The 20,334-nt window shown below is 35.1% G+C and overlaps 1 protein-coding gene across 3 annotated transcripts in view; it reads left to right on the top strand.

Moving 5' to 3' along the window:
* CSMD3 (CUB and Sushi multiple domains 3) overlaps positions 1-20,334 on the top strand; it is an 872,847-nt gene that overhangs the window by 266,745 nt on the left and 585,768 nt on the right. For all 3 annotated transcript variants that reach the window (XM_036338167.1, XM_036338166.1, XM_036338165.1), the window contains exon 6: positions 9,366-9,478. In XM_036338167.1, coding sequence (XP_036194060.1) covers positions 9,366-9,478 — 113 coding nt within the window. The remainder of the gene's footprint in view (positions 1-9,365; positions 9,479-20,334) is intronic.

Genomic DNA, 20,334 nt, shown 5'->3' with positions numbered 1-20,334 from the left:
GATTGGCTTCCTTCATTCAGCTAGAGGCTGGATTAGGAGAAGCAATGTTAAGGTCTGTAATATTTTCCGTTAGCACTTTTTCATCTTTTTTATTCAATGAAAAGTTCCCAGCTCCACTTGTATCCTATATTTCAATTTAAAAGTGTATATGGTATTGAACATTGGTCCACAAGTTCTTGTTAAAGAAATAAAATGTGAAATTGAAGTTGTTTTTAATTTAAAAGGAAGAGACACATAAAAGGAATTAAGTAAAGAACACTTAGAATTTGTAAGAGTCTGCAAGGAAATGACAAAATAAATATACAAAATTTATTAGAAGTAACAAGCTTTTAGAATATATGAAAGCAAAAATAGCAAACTCTTTAAAGTGTAAAATAAAGAGGAGTTATTCTAAAAAGAAATGTGAAGGAGCTGTGCGGAAACTAGGGATATATCAAACTAGACAAAGATATATCATTGAGAGATATCAAAGAAGACAGAGATAACAGCATCAGACTGATACTTTGTTATATTGACTTTAATTGGGTGATATCCTATATGATGAGGTACTATACAAATTGACCCTCACGCCCTCCCGCCATCACAAGATGGTCGTCTCACGTCATCACGAGATGGCCACCCCTATGTTGTCACAAGATGGCTGGCAGCGGAGGGCAGTTTGGGATGACCAGGCCTGCAGGGGAGGGCAGTTGGGGGCATCCAAGCCTACAGGGGAGGGCAGTGTGGGTGACCAGGCCTGCTGGGGAGGGCATTTGGGAAGGACCAGGCTTGCAGGGGAGGGCAGTTGGGGATGACAAGGCCAGCAGAGGAGGGCAGTTGGGGGCAATCGGGCCTGCAGAGGAGGGCAGTTGGGAGCGATCGGGCCAGCAGAGGAGGGCCGTTGGAGGCGATTGGGCAAGCAGGGGAGGGCAGTTGGGGGTGATCAGGCCAGCAGGGGAGTGGTTAGGGCAGGGGTGGGCAAACTTTTTGACTCGAGGGCCACAATGGCTTCTTAAACTGGACCAGAGGGCCGTAACAAAAGCATGGATGGAGTGTTTGTGTGAACTAATATAAATTCAAAGTAAACATCATTACATAAAAGGGTACGGTCTTTTATTTCAATAGTTTTATTCATTTCAAACCCGCGGGCAGTAGTTTGCCCATGGCTGGGTTAGGGGGTGATCAGGCTGGCAGGCAGAAGTGGTTAGGGGCAACCAGGTAGGCAGATAGGCAGGTGAGTGGTTAGGAGTCAGCAGTCCTGGATTGTGAGAGCGATGTCCGACTGGGCAGTTGCACATCCCCCGAGGGGCCCCAGATTGGAGAGGGTGCAGGCTGGGCTGAGGGACACCCCCCCCCTTAGTGCACAAATTTTGTGTACTGGGCCTCTACTTGGTTAATAAAACCATGTAGGTTACAAATGTACAACTCTATAACATCATCTGCATACTGCATTGTGCACTCACTACCAAAGCCAAGTCTCTTTTTGCACCATATCTACCCTTGCCCTCTTCTATATCTCCCCACCCCCTTTACCTCTGGCAGTCTGTGTATTTTTTTTCTTAATCCCTGTACTTTTTTACCCATTCCCCAATGCCCATCCCCTCTGACAGCTGTCAGTCTGTATCTATAATTGTATTTTTTTAAATTTATTTTTTTCATTAGATTCCACTTATAAGTGAAATCACTTGGTATTTGTCTTTCTCTGACTGGTTTATTTCAATTAGTATAATACTCTCCAGGTCCATCCATGCTATGGCAAAGGGTAAGATCTTTTTTATGGCCTATAATATTCCAAAGCTTTTTTTCTTTGTTGTTATTTTTTGTCCACTCATGTATTGATTGGCACTTAGGCTGATTCCAATATTGGCTATTGCAAATACTGTAATGAACATAGGGGCGCATATATTATTTCTGTTTAGTGTATCAGGCTTATTTGGGTATATTGCCAGAGTGGAATTACTGGTCCAGAAGACAATTCCACCCCCTTTCACCATATGCAAGAATAAACTAAAAATGGATTAAAGACTTAAATATAAGTCACAAAACTATAAAAATCCTAGAAGAAAATATAGGCAGTAAATCTCAGACATTTCTCATAGCAATATTTTTTTCTGATATACTAGTATTTTCTTGGGGAAGGGAAAGAAAATAAATAAAATAAACAAATGGACTACCTCAAACTAAAAAGCTTTTGCACAGCAAAAGAAGCCATCAACAAAATAAAAAGACAACTCACTGAATGGGAGAACTTATTAGCAATGATACATCTGATAAAGATTAATTACCAAAAGTTATAAAGAATTTATAACAACTCAATACCAATAAAACAAATAATCTAATTAAAAATGGGGAAAGGACCTGAATACATACTTCTCAAAAGAGGACATACAGATGGCTAATAGACATATGAAAAGATGCTCAATGTCACTAATCATCAGAGAAATGCAAATTAGAACCCAGATGAGATATCACCTCACACCTGTTAGAATAGTTATCATCAATAAATCAACAAACAGCAAGTGTTGGCAAGGATGTGGAGAACAGAGAACTTTGATGCACTGTTAGTGAAAATGCAGATTAGTGTAGCCATTCTGGAAAAAAAAGTGTGGAGTTTCCTTAAAAAAACTAAAATTGGCCCAGTTGGTGTGGTTCAGTGGTTGAGCATTAATCTCTGAACCAGGAGGTCATGGTTCGATTCCCAGTCAGGGCATATGTCTGAGTTGCGGGATCATTCCCCAGTGTGGGGCATGCAGGAGGCAGCCAACCAGTGATTCTCTGTCATCATTGCTGTTTCTGTCTCTCACTCCCTCGCCCTTCCTCTCTGAAATGAATAAAAATATTAAAAATAAAAAATTTAATAAAGTAAAAAAGGCCAATACTCTTCTTGTCTTTTTTAATTGATTTGTATTTCTGCTGTGCTAGTTGTTAACTATTTTTAACCATTATCCAGTTTGTTCTTTCCAAGTGAGTATACTAGTCTATTCAGAACTTCAAAATTATTTTTTAGAAACTTGATAACAAGTTTGGAAACAAATACAGGTGGACATAACTAAAACTTTTCAAAAATTAAATAAGGAGGATGGATCTTTGTACTAGCCATGAACATGGAAATACAGAGATGCAGTCATTAAAACAGTATTGTTAGTACACATGAAAACAGATGGAATCAATGAAACAAAGTAGTAATTCTATTATATATTGGAAAATAAGGCTTGATAAAGCAAAAATCTCCATAAGAAATTAGAGTATTTTATTTCCTTTTTCTAAGTTTATTTTTCATTGTTGACATTATTCTAGATGTCCCATATTTTCCCTCAACTTTCCTCTTCCACCCAGCCCCTGACACACCCCAGGCCTTGATCACACTATTGTGTGTGTCCATGGGCTGTGCATATACTACCTGGCTGAATACACTTACTAGTTCTAGGAGTTTATTTTGTAGATTGCTTCTATTTTCATCTTAAATAATCATTTCATCTTCAAATCAGAATAGTTTATTTCTGTTTAATGTATATTTATTTTATTTTCTTATTGTACTCACTGGAACTCCCAGTACAATGCTTAATAAGAATGATGTGCCATATTCCTGATCTTAATCAAAACCATTATTTAATATGAAGTTGGATGTTAGTTGTAGGATTTTTTAATATCTCTTTATCAACTTGAGGATGTTCCCTCTATTCCTAATTTGCTGAAAGTCTTTAGCATGAATGGGTGTTGGATTTTGACAAATGCTTTTTCTGTGCCCATTGATTTGATCACTTAAATTTTTTTCTATATGATGGATTACATTGATTGATTTTCAAATGTTGAATGAGCCTTATATAATTTAAATAAATCTCACTAGGTCCTGACATACAATTATTTTATATGTTGCTGAATTTTATTTGCCAATACTTTATTTAGGATTTTTAAAGCTAAGGTAATGAGAGATATTGGTATGTAGTTTTTTGTTTGTTTTTGTACTGATTTTTTTTTGGTTTTATTATTAGAGTAATAACTCACAAAATGAGTTCAGAAGTGTTTCTTTATCTTCTTTTTTCTGGAAAAGAATGGATAAAATTGTTAATTTTTTTATCTGATTAGTAGATTTCTCTTTTAAAAACACCTGGATCTGGAGATATTTTGCCTGCTTTTTAATTTTGAAATGGTTAGAGGATTATTCACTTTTTATTTTTTATTTTCATTAAATTTTGGTAGGTGAATACACACGTATTTATCTAAAATATAAGAGTATTTTCTTAAGCATGTGTTTATATAAAGGAAAACATTTCTCTGCAGCAGGCAGTTTTTATAAGAGAATATGTGATAGGTAGATCATGGGGGGGGGGGTAACTAGAAAACCAGAGTGGAAGTATAGATGGTGTTAACTGGGGGGAGGGGAGGGCATGTGGGTGGAAGTGGAGGAGAAAAAGAAAGGAAATTTAGTATAGCCACTTCTCTCATTTGCTTTGCAAATATTTTATAACATCTGGTTTCACAATAGTTGGATAGCATAACACAGTGCTTAGCTTCTTAATGCTTTTGTTAAAACCACATAGGATTGTCTGTTCTTCAGTCACTGACTTTTTGCATATTTAACCAAGAACACAGTCATCTGTGACATAAAAGCTCAGCCTGGTCATGTGTATATCAGTACACTCCACACAAGAGTATTCATGATTACATAGCATGGGATATTAGTGCTTGTAATGTCATCCAAGAAATGGATTAATTTTGTTGCTAATAATAAATTTCCCACTTATGCTGCAGAACATAATATAAAATTATTTTTCTTTTTGACTATTTTAAGATGCTGTATTTTCTTGCAACTATGAAATACCTTCTTTTTTAGAAATGAAGAAATAAATACAGGTAGTGGTTTCTTAGAGTTCTATAAAATAATTTCATTGCATGTTATTTTATGGCAAAACATGGAAGTGGGAGAATGCTTGTTAAATTTATGAAATTTTGTATTAAAGCACATACCCGGCATGTGCCCTGACCCGAAAGCAAACTGTGCCCTCCTGGCTCATAGGTCAATACTCAACCACTGAGCCACACCAGTTGGGCTAATTTATTTCTTGATAAATAATATCAGTGTACACATACTATGTGTCAATCATTCCGTGCAGCACCAGGGATTTAATAACCTACCTTTAAAGTAATGTTGATAGAAAACTTACTACTATATAGAATATAAATGATGTGATAAGTGCTCTCTGAGGACAGAGAAGGAGATTAGCTTAACCTTGAAACTTTAAGGCTGGCTTCTCTGAGAATGCTTAAGGGTAAAGTAAATAAAGGTACAAAATATTATATTTACTCAGTCTCAAAGAGGAATATATAAAAAAGACCCCGAGTTAAATGAAGGAATGCATTTTAGCAACTAATTATAGTTCAATATAGGGCAATTAATCTAACAGAATCTTGGAAAACAGCCTGTGAGGAATGCATCTTATCTAATTGCCACAGGAAGAAGGAGATAAAATGAAGTAAAATAGGGGACTAGAGAGTGAGAGAGTGAAAGAGGAAGAGAAAGAAGTAAAATTAGGGGAGAGCAGGAGAACTGGAAAGATTAAAAAAATAAATGTTAGAGGCACCAGACATGACACTTGTTGTTACAAGTGCGGTTTTGAGAAAGTTGAGAATCAGAAATCAACCCGTGATAGCAATAGGGATCTGACAAGAGAATTATGATCCATAGGATAAGGTCAGAATAATTTTAGGGACTTTTTAAAAATGGTAAAGACTGTTGGTTCTCTTAGGTTTCTTACACTTAAGGACTATCTATAAAATAAAATATTGCAGCTATTTTTAAAAAATTATGATTTAGTTATTTCTGAAGAAAAATTATATAAATAGAAACAATTTATTCCAATATTAATTATGGAAAGTTGTACTATATGATTTTCAGTATTTATACATTAAATATTCAGTGAAATTCAATGTCCTTATTAAGTTATTAGGTTAATTTACAATTAGTACTCAAAAGACACGTTTTGAATTCTTCTTCGATACAAATAGGTTACAAATTTATACCATTTTTAATTATCATAATTTTCTTTGTCTTAATTCTTCTAAAAGCCAGATTAGTAATCTAAGACATAATCATGAGTATGGCTGCTTTGAGTATAATCAATTGGGACGTTTGCTATTTCTAGACATTCTTGAACATGTTACTCTTATTTATTTATTTAGTACATCATTTACTACCATCTGAATTTATATCAGTCATTTACTTATGTTTTCTTCTGTATTTTCACTTTGTAAAATCATGGATTGATCTGTCTTGGTACTACTCTATTTCCAATGCTTATTTAGCATAACATTTGCCATATAGTAAGTGATCCATAAATAATTATTGAATATACCTAATCTCTTCTTTATCAAGTGTTGATTCTTACTGACTTTATATGAGAATGCACACATAACTGCTTGCCTTCAAATGACCATAGTGATTTGACATAGAGATAACAATTAGTTATATTTAAGAAATACCTCCTTTAGCCGAAACCGGTTTGGCTCAGTGGATGGAGTGTCGGCCTGCGGACTGAGGGGTCCCGGGTTCGATTCCGGTCAAGGGCATGTGCCTGGGTTGCGGGCACATCCCCAGTGGGAGATGTGCAGGAGGCGGCTGATCGATGTTTCTCTCTCATCGATGTTTCTAGCTCTCTGTCTCTCTCCCTTCCTCTCTATAAAAAATCAATAAAAAAATATATTAAAAAAAAAAAAAAGAAATACCTCCTTTAGTCTTTTATAAATTAACTAGGGGCCCAGTGCATGAAATTTGCACATGGGTAGGGTCCCTAGGCCTAGCCAATGATCAGAGCCAATCTGTGGAGCAACTGACAGGGCAAATGGGCCCCCACTGGCACCCGCCTTGGCTTCCCTGGCTCCACCTGCTTGCCATCCCCACCCCCCACCATTGTCGCCAGTTGCCTCCCTCTGTGGGGCAACCAGCGGGGCGATTGGGGGGGGTCCCCCACCGGCACCCGCCTTGGCTGGCCTGTGGGCTGGGGGCAGCTCCTGTGTTTAACGTTTGCCCCCTGGTGGTCAGTGCACATCATAGTAACTGGTCAACCAGTCAACTGTCTGTCCCCTGGTGGTCAGTGCACGTCATAGCAAGCAGTTGAGTGGCCTTAGCATACCATTAGCATATTACACTTTGATTGGTTGAACGGATGACTGGATGACCGGACACTTAGCATATTAGGCTTTCATTATATAGGATTCTTTAAAATAATTAGTTTAATTGAATCTTTCTAGGTGGCATATATTTTCCATCTTCCATTTTCAAGATCTCCTCTGATAATATGTAAAATATGGTACAAGGATAAGTAGATTCATTTACTAGAGTTCTACATAAACCATAAAGTCATATTGTGTAAGTTTTGTTTAAATAGTAGGTGACTACAATTTGGAAAGTCCATATGACTGCTTTAGAACCAGTGAAGATGCTTTTCTTGTCTGCAGTAGAGGGGTGCTGTGGCACAGTTGCTTTCTAGTTCAGTGTACTGGCTTATCCACCAATTGGCTTCATGACCTGAAGCACTGAAGGTATCAGGAATATCTTCTTAATTCCACCCCTGTTAACCTGCCATTATCTGATCCACCTCATGGACATTATACCCCAGCTACTGCAGTTCTAATATCTTCAGTTCCTCCTTTGTCAATTTCTGAAGGTAAATTTAGGCTCCAACCTATCATGCCTTAGTAGCTATTACTAGTCTTAACTACACTTTGTTGGTGAAATTATCTTTGATGTCCCTGGGATACATGGGCATTTATCACTTTTATTGTTCTTTTAATCTTCTTTCTTTTCTCACTTTTCTTGATGTCCTTGTTGAGTTCCTTCTCATTTATTGGATCTTCTAAGGACCTCTCTCCAAACTCTGTACTCATTATATTTAGAAATGTGTACAGCCTGTCAAAAATAATTTAAAATTTTGTGAATGGATATTTTTGCTTATCAAATCAGGGAATTGAAGAGAAACATTGTACATCAAAATCTGGCATGAACTGTGCTACTCTATGGAAAATAAAATTATATCAAATCCAAATGTTTAAAACTGTGTTGCTATTTAAACTGAACCAACCAACAAGCAAACAGAAGTAAACATAACTTGGATATTTTCTGAAAGCAATGAAGTGAAATTTTATAACTTGAGTTTTAAACTTCTGCAAGTGAATTACATATATTTACTAAATTCAAATATGAAATACCACCCAGCTTGAACAATAAATAGAAACACCACTATAAAATAGAAAATAGAGCATTGATAGAGAAAAGTTAAAGATGCATTCCAAAGAAGGAAGAGAAATGAGAAATGTCTGGAATAAAACCCAGCTTGTTCATGTTAGAATGCAAGAAAATTGGGTTATATAGTATGTTTCCAAGCCCATCCTCTATACCCATGAGTACAATTATACAACAAAAGGTGGTTTCATGTGTCCATGACTTAGCTCATGATCATTCATTATAAGGTAAGGGAAAAGAGTTGTAATCACCACACACACACACACACACACACACACACACACACAGCTTTGAAGAATGGAAAAGATACATCACATACTTGTTATTAGAACACTTCAGTCTAAAATTCCCATAGTTTCAAGATCTTGCTTTAAGTGCCTTGTTTTAAAGAGATTATGAAATGTTTTCTTTATGACTAGCTATGCAGAGACTAAATACAGGGTGTCTCAAAAATGTATACACATATTGTAACAGCTGATAGCTCCATTTTGAAAATGAAATGCATTTAAAAAAATACTGCCTTTATAATTATTCAAAGTGTGTATATGCATTTTTGGGACACCCTAAGTATAAACCCAAAATGCCATGTTTTCTGTCTGTCAATTGGAGCAGACCTTCGGTGCATTATAGGGAATTTTAATAATAAAAATTATAGTATTGTGAAATTACATTAAAATAGTTCTATCCTATGAAATTAAATTGTAAAGTTTGTCATCAAATGTGAAATAGTGAGAATATATTAGGTAGAAAAAAGTATATCTACTGCTTTGAAGTCTTTCTGTTTTGTAACTATACTATATCAATACAAACATAGGGACCACAATGAGCAGCACCATTAAGCTCAGTTTCCGTTATATTTATTATTACATATGCAGTCAATTTGGGTGAATCAAAAATCATATGTAGGTTACTGTTGAATTTATAAATGTATGCAACATAATTGGAACAATGGGTGTTTGGAATTTCACTGTTTTATGATTGACTTTTCTATACCTAAAACAACTGTTTCATTTTTCATAAAAAAGTTGATGCAGATTCATGGATATTGTATACATGTATATAAATTCGGGAGGGGTCCCAACTCAGTAAAATTGTTTAGTGCTGCAAGGCTTTTTAAATGTTTTTGTTGTTGTCTTCCATAATTCAGGTTATCTGGAATGAATATACCACCACCAATTATCAGCAACAAAAACTGGCTCAGACTGCATTTTGTTACAGACAGCAATCACAGATATCGTGGATTTAGTGCTCCGTATCAAGGTATATTTGATGAATACTTCTGCCTCCTTTGATGTGTAGAATGTTTTTGGTATACACAACTGCATTTTGTGATAGAAGCAAAATATCTTTAGCATTAACAAGTGGTAACTTGAATAAGCAAAAATGGACATTGTCTTGCTATGGCAGTGATGTGATCATAACTAAATGACAGTATAACAGTTGATTTTCATAGCACAATGTTTAGAATAAAGGGTATTATGACCTCTAAAGGTCATATGTGACAGATGTTATATTTTACTTTCATGAAGTGCTCCAGCAATTGGACATTCTACCTAACTCTGCATCACACAACACTGCAAAAGACCTGCAGTTGTAAATAGTCTTTTCATAAATTGAAACTCTTTTTCATATACAGTGTGTCTGCTATTGCTAGTTTAATAAACCTTTTTTGGGGGTTTATTACCTAAAATTTACATGAAGGGGTATACTTTTGAATAAGTAGGATATAATATTTGATGCATTCACTTGAAAACACTCTGTTTAGGATAAGATTGTTATGAAGATGGAGTACTAATGAAACTGCAGCTTCTGCAGTGTTTAGTAATACTATGGGCTTAGTGTACTTGATCCTCAGACTATTCTGTAAATAATTCATTTCATTCTCAGGAGTGTATCAGCTACTGTTCAGGGAATGGTGAGCACTGCCACAGTTACATTTTTCCATTTATCTGTTTGTTTTATTTAATGATTTCCGTTCAGTAGTCTTCAGACTTAAGTGCTTTGAAAACTTAATATGGTGACTTTAGCCAGCTTATAATTAATATCTAAAACAGTATGAGACCACATATTATTTTCTGGAATACAAATTTCAGCAACCAATTTATATTTTGAGGACCAGCATCCTCTCTTTAGAGTCCTAACAATGAAGTTTTTCACAGTAATAGCAACACATTAATGTGATAGTATCTTGACCCTTATAATAGTGCACTTGCTATCACTGTAATAAAATTCACTAAGAAAGTAACTTGAAAGTAGAGGTTTTACATAAAATTCACTATAAAAAATCTGTAATTTCTATTTCTAATGTAGTTAATTCAAATAGAAGCATGAATGCAAATGTGCTCTTAATGCTATACATTTTATTAACATTTCTCAGAATATATTACTCACCTTAGAACACTGTATTTTAAAATTAAAAATTAAATATTCATAGATATTTTATTTTTATATCTTATTAAAAATAACCATTAAAATCATAGTAACTTGAATCTTACCCTTTTAATCTAATGTCACTTTTAATAGTGAACAATACTTTGAGTTTCCTATTTTAGTCTCAAAAGTGCCTGTGCACTTCAGAAATCAGAGGGCTTTTTTTATTGAAAAGAAGTAATTGTTGTGGAGCCTCTTTTTCTCTAGGTTGACCCATTCCCTTGAGTTTTCCAACCACATATTTTTATGGCTCTGATTCCCCACTGCCCTGAGTTAAGGCAGATGGCACTGCAGAAATGCAAGACTCGTCATCTTTGACTCATGTGGTCACTGAACCTTTAAGACGGCTCCTCTTCTTTATCCTAATATAAATAAAATAACACTTACTTTGTATTTAAATATAAATGTATTTTTTTGTTGCAAGAAAACCAGATCTCTCTCTCAAAAATAAAATGGTACCTAATTTGTTTTATGCTGTATAGTTCATGAAACTAGTATCTGCAGATGGGGTTATTTTGCATTAAAAGACAGCAGTGCAAAGCTGCGAGTAGATTTGTGTATTTAATTATTATTTTTAATATTCTACTTGCTGATCTTAAATTGAGTTTTATAGTACTTTCAGGGTTCAGTTTTATTTCCTGGTATTGCCTCACTTGTTTCATCATTGAAAAATAGCACATCAGTGAATTGACTGAAGTAAAATAGTAAGGAAGTGTTTTATGGGGTATGAATTATTTCTATTTCCGGCAGGGAAAAGAGTTTAAAATGAGGTAATTTTGGATATAATCTATATCTACCCAATATAGAGGAAATAAAGTGGCCTAACAGAAAAAAGCAATGATTTTGTAATAAGATCAAAAAAGTTTTATTACATAAAAATACACCTTTGTATTGTGTCCTTTTAAGCCTTTCCTGATTCAGGCTTGACTTTCTAATTGTATTATCTCCAAATAATATTTTACCTACCCAACATAAATTCAGTTGGATAAGTAATTCTTAAAACAAAAATAAAATAAATTTGTATTGATAAACAAACTATCTTAAATAGCTATGAAAATAATAATTCTGACATGTTGAAATGCATGCCCCAGCATGAAGTGGTGATCATGCATTTTAGATCCTCCCATGCTACCATTTAATTTCAGTGGTATCTAAATTACAGTCAAATTAAAACCAATTCAAGGTAGAAAATTTGTGGAACATACTATACAGTAGTCACAACCAAGTCTCCATGTAACAGTTTCTTAATAAATCAATTTTTTAATCAGCAATTAGTATTGATTTATCAATTATTTTCAATATTTAGTGCTTTACTGGAGCTTAGGTTTCCTTATAGCATTTCTACTTAACCTCTGGTCTTATAAAATACAATGAAAATTCACTGTACATTACTACGAGTTCCTAAATGCCAGTAGATATTTTTTTATATAATTAATTCCAAATGTCTAAATATATTACTATTTCTATATTATAGATTAAGTCTTCTAAATCAATTTATAGTTGATCCTCATTTTGATTTTTAGAGGTTTTTCTCATACTATTCATGTGATTCTTCTTATGCAGGTTAATATTTTGGAGATATTTTCAATGTAACAAAGATACATTAATAATTATATGGACCATTTTATATTTATGAATAAAATATTTTATATTTGTTCTCAAAGGAGTTATAGTAATTTTGGTATCACCTGTGTATTTTTTGGCAAGAAAACATATTTAGTGGACCAAATTTTCAAATTGTATTGAAAATACACTGCCATTACCCTCAGTTACACAGAGGCCCTTGGCATTTTAGATGTACATAATTTATATGAAAATAATTTAGGGGCACAGTTAGTCGTCGATCAGGCTGGCAGGGGACTGGTTAAGTGGTGATCAGGCTGGCAAGCAGGAGAGCGGTTGGGAGCCAGCAGTCCCGGATTGTGAGAGGGATGTACAACTGCCGGTTCAGGCCCGATCCCAAAACATTTGAAATGTTTTGACAAATTTATGTACACAGTTACTGAACAAAGGTAAATAAGATTATTGGGGATTCTGCATAGAGTAATAAAAAGAGTAGGATTTGGAGTCAGAAAATGAGGGTTAAATTATGAAGTTACTAATTGCTGCTTGAGTTGTCTGAGCTTTAGTTTCCCCATCAATGGAAATATTCACAATAGCCAGATACTGTTGTTGTGTAAAGCAAAAGATATTAAGATTTCTAATAGTGAAAGTTGGGCATGCAGTGAATAAATACACTTCAGTGGAAAGAGGTAATCAACCATTTGGAATGGTGAGAAACACACTTTTCAACCAGGAGGTATAACATATTTAAAATTATGATCAAACATAAAATTTAAATTCAGTAAACAATTAAAAAGGGAAAACACTGGCTTTTATATTTCTCACTATCACAAATGAGGCAGCCCATATTTTCTAGAGAAAAAGCACTTTTCAACTTAGAACTCATTTAAACTAAGATTTATTTTCTAAAGTAAACATGAGAAGCAGTTTCATTTGTATAAGTGAATTTTTAAAATCACACTTATAGCCCAGAGCACAGCATTAAAGCAACCTCTTTAATTATATATGTTTTTTCTAATTTTGTTTAGACATCAGTTTTTTTTGTACCTTTATATATCCACTAGAGGCCCGGTGCATGAAATTCGTGAACTGGGGGTGGGGTCCCTCAGCCCAGCCTGCACCCTCTCCAATCTGGAACCCCTTGGGGGATGTCCCTGTGGGATCGGGCCTAAATCGGCAGTCATACATCCCTCTCACAATCCGGGACTGCTGACTCCCAACCGCCCTCCTGGTGGCCTGCCTGATTGCCCCCAATCGCTTTTGCCTGCCAGCCTGATCACCACTTAACCAGTCCCCTGCCAGCCTGATCGACGCCTAACTGCACCCCTGCTGGCGTGATTGTCCCAATTACCCTCCCCTGCCGGGCTGGTGCCCCCCCAGCTGCCCTCCCCTGCCAACCAGGTTGCCCCCAGCTGCCCTCCCTTGCTGGCCCGATCACCCCCATCTGCTCTCCCCTGCTGGCCTGGTCCCCCTCAACTGCCATCCCCTGCATGCTTGGTCACCCAAACTGCCCTCCCCTGCAGGTCTGGTTCCCCACAACGGCCCTCCCCTACAGGCCTGGTCCCCCAACTGCCCTCCTCTTCAGGCCTGGTCCCCCACAACAGCCCTCCCCTGCAGGCCTGGTCCCCCACAACTGCCCTCCCATGCTTGCCTGGTTTCCCCTAACTGCCCTCTCCTGCTGGCCTGATCTCCCACAACTGCCCTCCCCTGCCAGCCATCTTGTGCCCACATGGGTTCGGCCATCTTGTGTGAGGGCATGATGGTCAATTTGCATATTACCTCTTTATTACATAGGATTGTTAATAAAAGATTGCAAGTCATATTCCACCATTCTAATTATAAAACCCCTCCTCTAATTTGATAACTGTCAGTGTATCATGTTTTTGATTTCAAGGTTGGTGGTGAAAAAGTAAATAGTGAAGATCAAAACTTTGGGTTCAGATAATGTAGGTGTAGTTCACTGTCATGGGAATGTTGGGCATGGGCAAATAGACTGCTTTTCCGGTAAAGTCAGTGAACAGGGCTTTGCCAGCACAATTCAAGAATTCTGTACGGATATGTATGTTTTCATATTGTAGTATTTATTATTTAATTTTTAGTGAGTACATGCTGTGGGAAAATTCATAAACTCTATTGAATCCTTAACTCAAAAAATCTCCTTTCATACATAGACAAACTGCATTATTTTAAGTTTGTGCAGTAAGCTATTTTTATTTACTGTGTTTTGACAGAATAGGAAGGTGAGTTTCATTGGCGTTCAGTGTTTGAGAATAATTTCTAATCTGTACTTTGTTTTATTTTCTTCTGATTATTATTATTATTTACATAAATTTTCTTCAAATCGCTCTCAATTCAAAATAATTACTTTTACCTGGATTTTCTACCCTTTCCTTTCCTTTCCTTTCCTTTCCTTTCCTTTCCTTTTCTAGTTAAAAATAAGAAACTTCTTTTTACTCCTTGCTTTATATACCTGTCTAGTCAATGGGATTTATCATCTTAAATAGTATAACCATCAGAGATAATGAAAATAACATATTTAGTAGTCAAATTGTCTGTATAAGTAAACATTGGTCTAAAATACCCATTAAAAACTCCTAATAGCATTATTTTCTGGGGTGCAAGTGTATATTTTATAGTCATGCCAATATAAAATTTAATGCCTTTAACCACATCTATATATATAAAAGCCTAAGTGACCATTACAACTGGTTGACTGGTTGCTATAACAATGCACTGACCACAAGGGGGCAGATGCTCAATGCAGGAGCTGCCCCCTGGTGGTCAGTGCACTCCCACAGCCAACCTCTTGCAGCCGACCAACCTCCCATAGTCCCTTCCACAGCCGGCCAGCATCCATTGGCCCAATCGGCCCAAATCGCCAGCCAGGCCGGTGGGTCCCCACCCATGCATGAATTTCTGCACTGGGCTTCTAGTTAGATGATAATAATGATTGCATGAAAATCTTCCATAGCTAACTAGACTTATTTCTTCATTCCAATCCTTATAATTTATTTCTTCCATTTCACACTTCTGTTCATAAATTGTGGGTGTGCTTGACAGTAAACTGGCAAATTGTCATTTAATTACAAGTTTTCCTGAAATAGAAATTCCACTGCAACATAACCTGGCAAACAGAGCTAAGGGTTTTATATCAGAAACACAATGCTGGTGACTTATTTGCTTAACTCTATTCAAACTAATTTCTAGTAAAATACTTTATCTTGCTATACATTTTAATACTTATGAATTAAAAAGCCACAAGACTATATTTAGAGTTGGAATATAGTTTTACACTTTATAGATATACATATAAGTAATATATGCATACATAGATAAATATATATAAAATGAGATTTAGAAATAAAGTAGAATATTAGAAATGTTGTTATTTCCTTTATGCTGTCTGTTTTATAGTCCTTTTTATTCTGGTTATGAGTTAATGTTATGCATGAAAACAGAGACTACCCATGAAGGACATTCATTAGAAAAAGTTACACTTGGAAAAATTAAATTCAGATTCTGATAAAGAGGATTGCTTAAAATCAGATGATAATGGATTTCTGAGAAAAGTACAGCAGGAAAGTATAAAATAAGTTAATGTATATGCTTATGAAATAGTCATGGAAATCAGAATATTAAGGAGTAGATGGATATCTGTTACAAGATTTTGTCTTTTTTAAGGAACTGAATCAATCTTCATTGATAGGAGAGTGACAAGAGCTAATAGGCAAAAGGGAAAAATATCATGATTGTTATTTTTTTAAAAGGTCTTTAGTGCTTGCTTTGCTAAGTATTCTTCAGCCAGTGTTTTATTTCTTTATAAAATTTTTAGTGTTTAAAAATTGTTTAGTGTTTGAGAAATATTCTTTCTTAAATTAGTGTTCAATCCATATATATGTGAACCTTTTATTGATATACCTTAAAAAATGAAAGGCAAATTATATTAACCTTATATTTCAATCATATGAAATTCATGAGGTTCCAGAAATAGTTTAGTAAAATTACTGTGATTTAGATTGCCATCTTCAAATAGAGCAACTACTGTGAATGGGAAATAATCTATAAAATATCCAGTTGTAATATGGACAGTATCTTCTGAAACATGTAGTAAGTTTAAAATGTAGCACTTAACTGCAAGACTGGGGGAAAAATCACTATGCAGCAACATTTTAATTTGGCTCACGTATTCCTGCTGATGATAGAATAAACATAAAATTAGCCAATCTCTTTTAGGACAGTCTCTTTAGTGTTAACTCAGCATCCTTGGGTAAACGTTCAAATGTTTAAGGTTCAGATCACTGCCTTCTTCCTTTTTAAATAAAGCTTTATCTAAGACAAGTGATGTCTGCTGAGCACTAGTGGTGGCAGGATGTAACTGACTGGTCCGCATGTAAACTCTTGTGCTTATTAACATCAGCTGACTTCAGTGGCGAGGTCACCTCTTTGTAGCCGAGGACCCTGCATTTACGGCGGGTGTCCTCAAGGCAGCTTGTGCTGTGCTCTCTTTGCAAGGTCCGCTTACTATCTTTCTGATTCTATTCCATGACAATTTTTGCTGGGTCTTCCATCTCCAGTTTAACGAAAACTCTTCAATCCACATTTTCCTTTTCTCTTATGATAATAGCCCTGTAGCAGGGTCCTAGATCTTTAACTTACTTATACCTATCTGACACCCAACACTCACCGTTCGGCACAGTTAAGACTACCAACTTGCTGGCCACCTATTACTCTGGTGTTCTGCTGAATGTAGGTGTGTCTTTAAGGGGCTTACATTTTCCCTGAGTCCATATTGTAAGATTTCAGAACTAATTCCTTTAGCAAATGGAATTTAACAAATCCATATAGATATTTGTAGTCTTTCTTACTCTATCCTCCATGAACATTTTTACACAAAGGGACAGCTTAGGGTTTTTTATTCTATTAGATTATGGGAGAGCCTTTCTTTTACGTGTCCTGAGTTTTCACTAATCGTGGCTTTTTATAAAGTCTTCCAGACTTGTCTCTTGAGTTGAAAAGGAAACTTTTTCAAATTCACGATCTCTCTCATCATAGCATGACTCTCAGGACTAATATCTGGGTAGGACTTAAACAATGTAATTGTCAGTCAGAGTTGTATAAGAACGCTCCCAAAACAGAGTAATCCAAGGGATTCAAAGAATGAGGAAATCCACAGTGTCGAAATTAATAGGATTGAGAAATACATGTTTAAAACTTTTTAAATAGCTTGCCTATTTATTGAGTGAGAAATTGATCTCCTTGAGGAAATATTTATATTATCTTTCCTAAATAAGCCTAAAATATATTACATACTAGGGGCCCGATGCACAAAATTCATGCAAGAGTAGGTCTTCCTTCTCCTGGCTGCTGGCACCGGCTTCCCTCTGGTACCCGGGACCCAGGCTTCCCTCTGGCCACCGGCAGGCACCCAGGACTCTGGCTTCTCTTGCAGCCCCGGCTTTGTCCAGAAGGTCATCTGGAAGGATGTCTGGTCTGATTAGCATATTATGCTTATTATTATAGATTGATTTAATAATGTTCAACCTGCTTTTATAGCTGCATTTTGCTTTTTCAAATATGCATAAGTCTATAATATTTGCTATCTTTATTATGCCAACTAACTTTGGCTTAGCATTTTCAGTTAATGTGGTTTCTGTCAAGTATTTTAAATTATTATAATGTAATAAATTCATGAGTACACTTTTTAGTCTGTAATTGTATAAATTTCTTGCATTTAAAGTACATTGGGTAGAGTACAGAAATTGCATTGTTTAAAGGTAGTACTTCATGGTGATCCAATATTGTTCCAATTAGTATTCATTTGTTTATGATATATCTGATAGTTTTACTCACATAAGCCTCTAGTGAGGGCAGTTTTGTTATATCACCTAACGATAAGCACATAACAAACGATAATGGATTAATTTGGTGTACAATAAACAAAATTCAGTGTTTTGTAAATTCTGTTGACATTACAAATATATTTAACAAGTAATTTGTTTTTATAATGATTCAGTAATTGCACAAAATGACCTCCAAAAGCATCAGTCAAGCACAGCAGGTACAAGTCATCAAACACATTATAGATTGATCCTCCACGTCAATGTGAAAAGTGGGGTCTGAGGCAACAAGCCTTGGGATTATACTTATATTTATTTTATAGACAATTTCATCATGAAATTGAAAATGTCATCATGAAATTTAAATCCCTAGATATTTTCATTCAAATTCAAAGATATCCAGAAATATCTAAAGGCAATTTAGGAAAGTTTATTCAGAGGATAAAGATATTAACTTTGGATTTTCCTTTAGTTTAGAGTTGTAAGGTAATAAATGCTTTGTCAACACTGGATTGAACAAATTTAAGCTGAAATATTTTCTTTAAGCAAATAACCCCTTTCAACTAATTTTGGAATTACTTATTTCTCAGGCCACATTTTGGGAAATGATTCTGTAAGGCGTGATAGTAAGATTTAACTTCATGTGACAATACATTTATCATTAGTTAGCCTGACCTTTTCTTTAGTTATTTAATTACCCAAAGTTATAGATGAGGCAGGCAAATTGCTAATGCTGTTGGCTGAACCTAAAATAATGTCTTAAATTAAAACCCCCACTTGAGATCTATAATGGCACATTTATGTATTTGTTCATTTGTCCATCTATCCCATTTTGTTCAGCAAAAATATTACTGAGCACTTACTCTGTACCAGATGCTGTGCTAGGCTTTGATATTACATAGTCTCAGAATTCAGGGGGTTTCTTCTAAAGGATTTGAAAAGATGAGTGTATATTACATTAAAAGAAGGATATGAAATATTAAAAGTAAGAAATTATGAGTTTCTGTGGGGAGTGAAGGAGAATGCTTATTGTCTAAACCACTCAGAGGTTCAATATGAGCTAACTGTAGCCCTTTCAAAAAAGTGTTAAAGCCCAAAATCATATTAGAAAATGGGGGATCCAAGTCTTAACCTTTAGAGTTTTGTTTTATTTTGTTTGTTTGTTTCTTCTAAGACCTATGATAATTTTACTATGAACTCCAGCCTTAAATATCTTCCAATTTGCAAATTTACAATGGATTTATTTTATTTTTAGAAAAGGATAAAATTCATTGATAATGAAATTTGGTGAGTAAAGAAAAAAATTGTCTCAGTACACTGTGCTTGATTAAAAGTGACGTGTTAATAAAGCAATGATATTGGTTATTTAATCAGTTAATATGCATAAAGCCTTGAACAGTGTCTGACAGAGCGTAGGCATCATATAAATGGTAGCTGCTATTACTATTATCAGTAGCAGCAGCAGGAGAATCATTGTTACCCTTATTGTTTGATTACAAATGACTTGGAAGGCAATTTCAAGGATATTATTGGTAATAGGAGTATTATCTGAAATAAGAATATCCAACATTTCATAACAATACGTTGCAGACTCATGTTTACTTGATAACATAAGTGCTTGGTTGTTGATTTTTTAAAAGGGATGAATTTAATATAGTTTTCAATACAGTAGATATTATAAAGAAAATTATTCCTAGTAAAACTATATCAAACATTTAACAGACACATGTCTTAAAAATTAACCATGTGATATATCAGCTATATATTCCTTGTCTATCTATTATATGTGCATAGGATAGAAAAAAATTAAAAGTATCTTCTCTTACAGACTTATTTATCCTTTTATTATATTAGGAATACTGACTGTTATTGGAAAACCCAAGGAGGAATTTGTAGCTATAAAATAGCTTAAGGTGAAAGAAGTATAATAACCCTTATCAGAAAAGGCAATAGTTTCATAATACCCAAGTGTACTTTTGTTTGAAAAGGTCAAATTTAAACATTATGCTATTGATCTAACAAGAAAACAACCTTGTTGCTTTGGATTACATTCTTCTGTCCTACGGAAAATATAACAAGTACTACAAAGAGTTTCCATAGCTGACATGTGCCTCCAGATTTTGTTGTTATGCACTTCTGTTGAATTTCCAAGCATATACTAATTTTTCTAGCTTATCAATGTAACAAAAATCCAGTAAACTTTTACATGGGGCAGCTGTTTAAGTGATAAGTGACAATAAAAACTAATATTGGAAAAGTAGAGAGAGGTAAAGATTCCCAGGAATA

Source organism: Myotis myotis, unplaced genomic scaffold, assembly GCF_014108235.1.
Source record: "Myotis myotis isolate mMyoMyo1 unplaced genomic scaffold, mMyoMyo1.p scaffold_m19_p_16, whole genome shotgun sequence".
NCBI lineage: Eukaryota > Metazoa > Chordata > Mammalia > Chiroptera > Vespertilionidae > Myotis > Myotis myotis.
Note: the sequence above shows the minus strand (reverse complement) of the source record. Positions and strands in the feature narration are given on the sequence as shown.